We start from the raw sequence: 4,974 nt of genomic DNA on the forward strand, positions 1-4,974 counted from the left end.
TGGGGCGCGGCTACAGTGTTTTGGCCAGGTTCAAGCCTCGGACTAATGAAAGGACAGGGTCTTCTCATTGCCACGTGCAAGTCCCAGCTGGAGGGCAGGGCCCTCCCAGCACAATTATAGCCAACGGCTGTGGTTGTAAGCTTGAACCTATGGTCCAAACACGTAGCCCCATGTGCCTTGTGGTAGAGTTCAGGTGCATATAGTTGAGAGGTTGAAACTCACAAGAATGCTGTAATCAACGTGATCACGCCCCTACTTTGCCTCGTGGCATCTGCTATAAAATAAAGAAACGGCTTGTGGGCGCTGGCGCTGTCTCCTCATCAGGGAGCAGTGTCCCACCGAGACCCAGCTTTCATTCTCTTGTCTGTCTTCCCTTAATCCTTTCACCCCCCACTCAGTTTACCTTTGGCCGAAACACACTGAGAATCTAAAATCTCCAGTGAGCCCTGCCGGCTTGGCTCAGTGGATAGAGTGTTGGCCTTCGGACTGAAGGGTCCCGGGTTCGATTCCAGTCAAGGGCACATGCCTGGGTTGCGGGCTTGTTCCCCAGTGGAGGGTGTGCAGGAGGCAGCCGATCAATGGTTCTTTCTCATCATTGATGTTTCTATCTCTCTCTCCTTCTCCCTTCCTCTCTGAAATCAATAAAGAAGTATATTTTAAAAAATAAAAATTAAAATTAAAAAAAATCTCCAGTGAAAGCAGTCATATACAGCACATTTCATGGTAGGAAATTTTACTCAATAAGTGAGGAAATTAGCTTCTAATCGTCTTTAACCCATTTTACCCAATAAAGCCACATGCTTTATTGGTTTGTCCTCTACCCAGTGAAGCTATCAAATAATCTATCTGGTCTCCTCAGCTAGGACTCTGAAGTCCAGGGGCTCTGCTCCCTTCTCCTTGAGGAATAGGGAAATTGTTTCTCAAGGTCTTCTGAAATGTTACAGCATTGTCAATTTGCTCACCTAATCAAAAGCTATCATTAATTATCCATTAGGATTAAACCCCAATTCCTTGTCCTGAAACTATAAAGGTCTTCTACCATCTGGCCAAAACTTAAACTTCAATTATTCATTTTCACCAGTGTTATACTTGATAACATCCTAAATTTCTCTTTGTGCTTTTGTTATATCATTCTTCTGTTATCGTATTCTCAGTTTTCTAGACTATTCAAACCCTGCCAACCTCTAGTTCTTTGAAATCTTACTGAAATCTCACTCTGGCCGTGGCCAGGTGGCTCCGTTGGTTGGTGTGTCGCCGTACACCAAAAGGTTGAGGGTTTGATCCTCTGGTTGGGGGTGCATATGGTAGGCAACCCATCGATGTTTCTCTCGGAAAGCATATCCTTGGGTGAGGATTAAAAAAATACATCTTACTATATAAGTCTTCCCATCCATTCTACTTCACAAGGAAGTCTTTTTCCTTTTCTCTTAAGCTTTTGTTCCTTGCACAATGATTTCATAATCGTGTAGCTTTGTGGACGGTGCAGCCTTGTTCCTTACCTTCTTTTTCATTGTTTTAAAATTTTCTAGTGTTTGTGGTGTGGGTTTTTTGAGGTGTTTTTGTTTTGTCTTTTGTACTTGGGATCTTCCACAAAGGCTATCCGAGTGCCTGTTGGGCATTGTCCCATGCACTAATAGGTTGCCTGTTTCGGGTTTCGGGTTCCATCCCTGGTTGGGGCTCGTGCAGGAGGCAGCAGATCCATGTTTTGCTCTCACCTTGATGTTTCTCTCTTCTCTCTCTCCCTCTACTTTCCTCTCTCTCTAAAAATCAATAAAAACATTAAAAAGGGGGGAGGGGGAGAAGAGATAAACAAGCTTCTCAGTGAAAGTTTGTTGACTGATAGCCCAAACCAAATTGATCTGAGGGTGGTAGGTTCAAGTACGACAATATACCAGTATCCTCAGACTGCAAGGTCCCATTAAATGCTGAGCATATAAGGATGAATTAAAACAACTTTCACCACAGATATAATGATAATTTTCAGAACACAAGAGTTAAGGAGAAAACACCCAGAGAAAATTCTTAGAAATAGGAATCAAATTTATATCAGACTTCTCATTTGGGGACACTGTATATAAGGAGATAATGAAACAATGTTTTTTAAAATCTAGGGGAAATAATTTTGAAACTAAATTTCTATATCCAATAAAACTATCATCTAAGTGTAGATAGCACTTAAAACCCTTATGGAAGGATTTCTGGAGTTATACTCCAGCAAGAATAAGAAAAGATTCTGCCCAGCCAGTGATTCTGCCCAGAGAGGATGAAGAGAAATAAACTAGTAAAATTTACATTATATTATATTCAGAAAGAGAATATACATATTACTACTCTAGAAGTTCTTAGAAAAGCATAGGTTTTAGTATACAAAAAAATATATATGTATTATGTATACAAAGCACTAGAAGAAGGATATTTCAAATTCCCCAAAGCACCAATCCAGTAAGGAGTAATCATAAATTGTCTGCACTTAACTTAGACATATACATGCATATACTCACATGAATTGTACATACAAAGACTTTTAATCAATCATAATGGTGATTGTTAACATAAATACACCTTTCTCAGGGATTATTAGATTAAGTCAACTAAAATTGTTGAGGATATAGAGGATTTGAAGAATGTAATTAGCAAGATTAATCATAACTATATTTAAAATAGAAAAAAATACATTATTTTGAAATTCACATGGAATACTGGTGGAAACTGACCATGTGGGAAATGAAAAATGCAAGTTCAACAAGTGTTGAAAAAGCTGAAACCATGCAAGACATATTTACTAATCATAATGTAATGAAATAATTGAAAATGTTCTCCTTGACCTATACTATCAGGGAGAAACATATGAGTTAAAGAAGATATCGAAATAAAATTAAATACTTTTTAGAAATAAAGCACTATATATTAAAACCTATATGAAGAGATCAGAGGAAAATCATAGCTTTAAAACATAATTATGAGAAAATAGAACTATTAAAAGTAATGAATTAAGCTTTTAACTTAAAAGCTGATAAAGGAACAACAAAACCTGAGGAAAGTAGAATAAATGAATTAAGAAAGAAGCAGAAATCAATGGAATAGATCATACTTTCCCATGCTCCTAAAATAGAATTAAACAATTAAACCAAAATCTGGTTCTTTAAAAAGAAAATTAAAGGGTTAATCCTTCAGTTAATTGAGTACTTGAAAGAGAAACATTACAGCAGCATTAGATATAGAAAATACTGAAACTGTATATTTTGATATATTTGCAAATATAAACAAAATATTTAATTTAAAATACAAATGATCAAATTTGACTTAAGGAAAATAGACTGTCTGAATAAAATATAGCTATAGGAGAAACTGAAAAGACAGTCAAATATCTACCCTTAATCCTGGCCCGAGTGGCTCAGCTGGTTGGAGTGTCCTCCCATGCACCAATTGAACCAGCAATTCCTGGTCAGGGCCCATACCTGGTTGCAGGCTTGATCCCCAGTTGGGGCGCCTACGAAAGGCAACCAATCAATGTTTCTCTCTCACTTTGATGTTTCCTTCTCTCTCTCTCAGCATGTCCCCACGTGAGGATTAACTAATACTTTTTTTTAAAAAGCAGACCCAGACAGTTTTACCAGACCTTAAGGGGAGAGACTATATTATATAAATTGATCAAGATGATAAAAGATGTTATAGGTCACAATATACAAACCTGTTGTAAATGCCTATTTCTTCTCTTCAAGGCTTTATTCTGCCCTTCCAGAAGAAGTGGGCCTCAAAGTCACAGCCAGACTCCAGAAGATTGCTGTTTCCCTGGGGATCATGTCAGTGCTTCCTCAAAACTAAATTATCTTATCGGAGAATACATTTGGGAAATGTATTTCTCCAGAATGTGTAAGCCAATTCTTTCTAGTGGTTCTTAGAGACTTTATACCTCCATTAACTCACGTAACATGTTTGGGAATCTCTCCCTTTAGCCTATGCTCCCTCTCCACAATTTACTTCCTGTCCTCTCTAAGGGTTAAGGAGTAGTAAGTGCTTAGTGTGATATGTAGATGAAAGGGGAAGGCATGAAGATGAGCTGCTTACTTATGCTTTGGGGGTTTTGACCCCATATTTAAAAACAAAGCAAGGAGTGAGGAATAAAGGAAGCGCAGCAAACACTTTATTGGCTCCCATTTTACTGCTAATGTGCATTAACAAAGTCTGTACCTAAAAGCCCAGATTTTCAACTTCCAGCATTTTATTTTATTTTTTTAACATCTTGCCAAAGCTTAATATACAGTTCTCTTAGGGTCTTCTCTTAGGAATCCCACTTTGGAGATTCCTCCTGGGGCTAAGAACCTAATGGACTCTTGTAGAAGCACCGGTGGTCATAGAATGAGTTTTAGGGCTCTCCCTAGGGGGCCTGGAACATGAGGAACAACTCCTCCTCCCACCCCTTACCCTCCCCTGACCCGCCCTCCTCCTAACCAGTTGCCTGTTCTCCATAACGGTCTACTCTGGAGTGTGGAACTTAGGCCTGGGCGCCCTGGGGAGTGGACCCAAGAGCCTCTCAAATGAAGCCGTGGTAGGTCCAACAGACCCTGGCAAGCCCTGGCAAGCCCTGCTAAATCTGACAGCTCAGAAAGAACTCACCTCCTTCCCCCACACCCAAACCCACCCTCCTCCCTCCTGGTTGCATCAGTCAGTCCCCTCCAGGGTCCTGTTCTCAGTCCTGGGACCTCCTGTCGTCGGGAAAAAATGGGCCTTGGGCCCCTGAGCGTGCAGGCCCGGGGTTCCGCGATGCATTTCGGAGCAGACCTTGCAGAGCCTGGAGGCTCCCTGCACGGGGGCCTGCTGCTTCCGGCAGCCGCGTCCCTTCCCGGCTCCGAGGGCGGAAGACAGCAGGAAGGCGGTCTGTACTTGCCGCCATCTCGCTCTCTCCCTGCGGCCTCTTTCTCGGGTCACGCCCCGGGCCCGGTCCTCCGGCCGCCCCCCTCCCCTTCCTGTGGT

The 4,974-nt window shown here is 41.3% G+C and overlaps 1 protein-coding gene across 1 annotated transcript in view; it reads left to right on the plus strand.

Moving 5' to 3' along the window:
* The window catches only part of LOC102249328 (histone H2B type 2-F), a 12,736-nt gene that overhangs the window by 4,773 nt on the left and 2,989 nt on the right, over positions 1–4,974 (plus strand). Inside the window, exon 2 of the mRNA XM_005867415.2 lies at positions 3,723–4,876. Within this exon, the coding sequence (XP_005867477.2) occupies positions 3,723–3,825 (103 nt within the window). The 3' untranslated portion in view covers positions 3,826–4,876. The remainder of the gene's footprint in view (positions 1–3,722; positions 4,877–4,974) is intronic.

Source organism: Myotis brandtii, unplaced genomic scaffold (genome assembly GCF_000412655.1).
Source record: "Myotis brandtii unplaced genomic scaffold, ASM41265v1 scaffold250, whole genome shotgun sequence".
In the NCBI taxonomy this organism is placed as follows: Eukaryota; Metazoa; Chordata; class Mammalia; order Chiroptera; family Vespertilionidae; genus Myotis; species Myotis brandtii.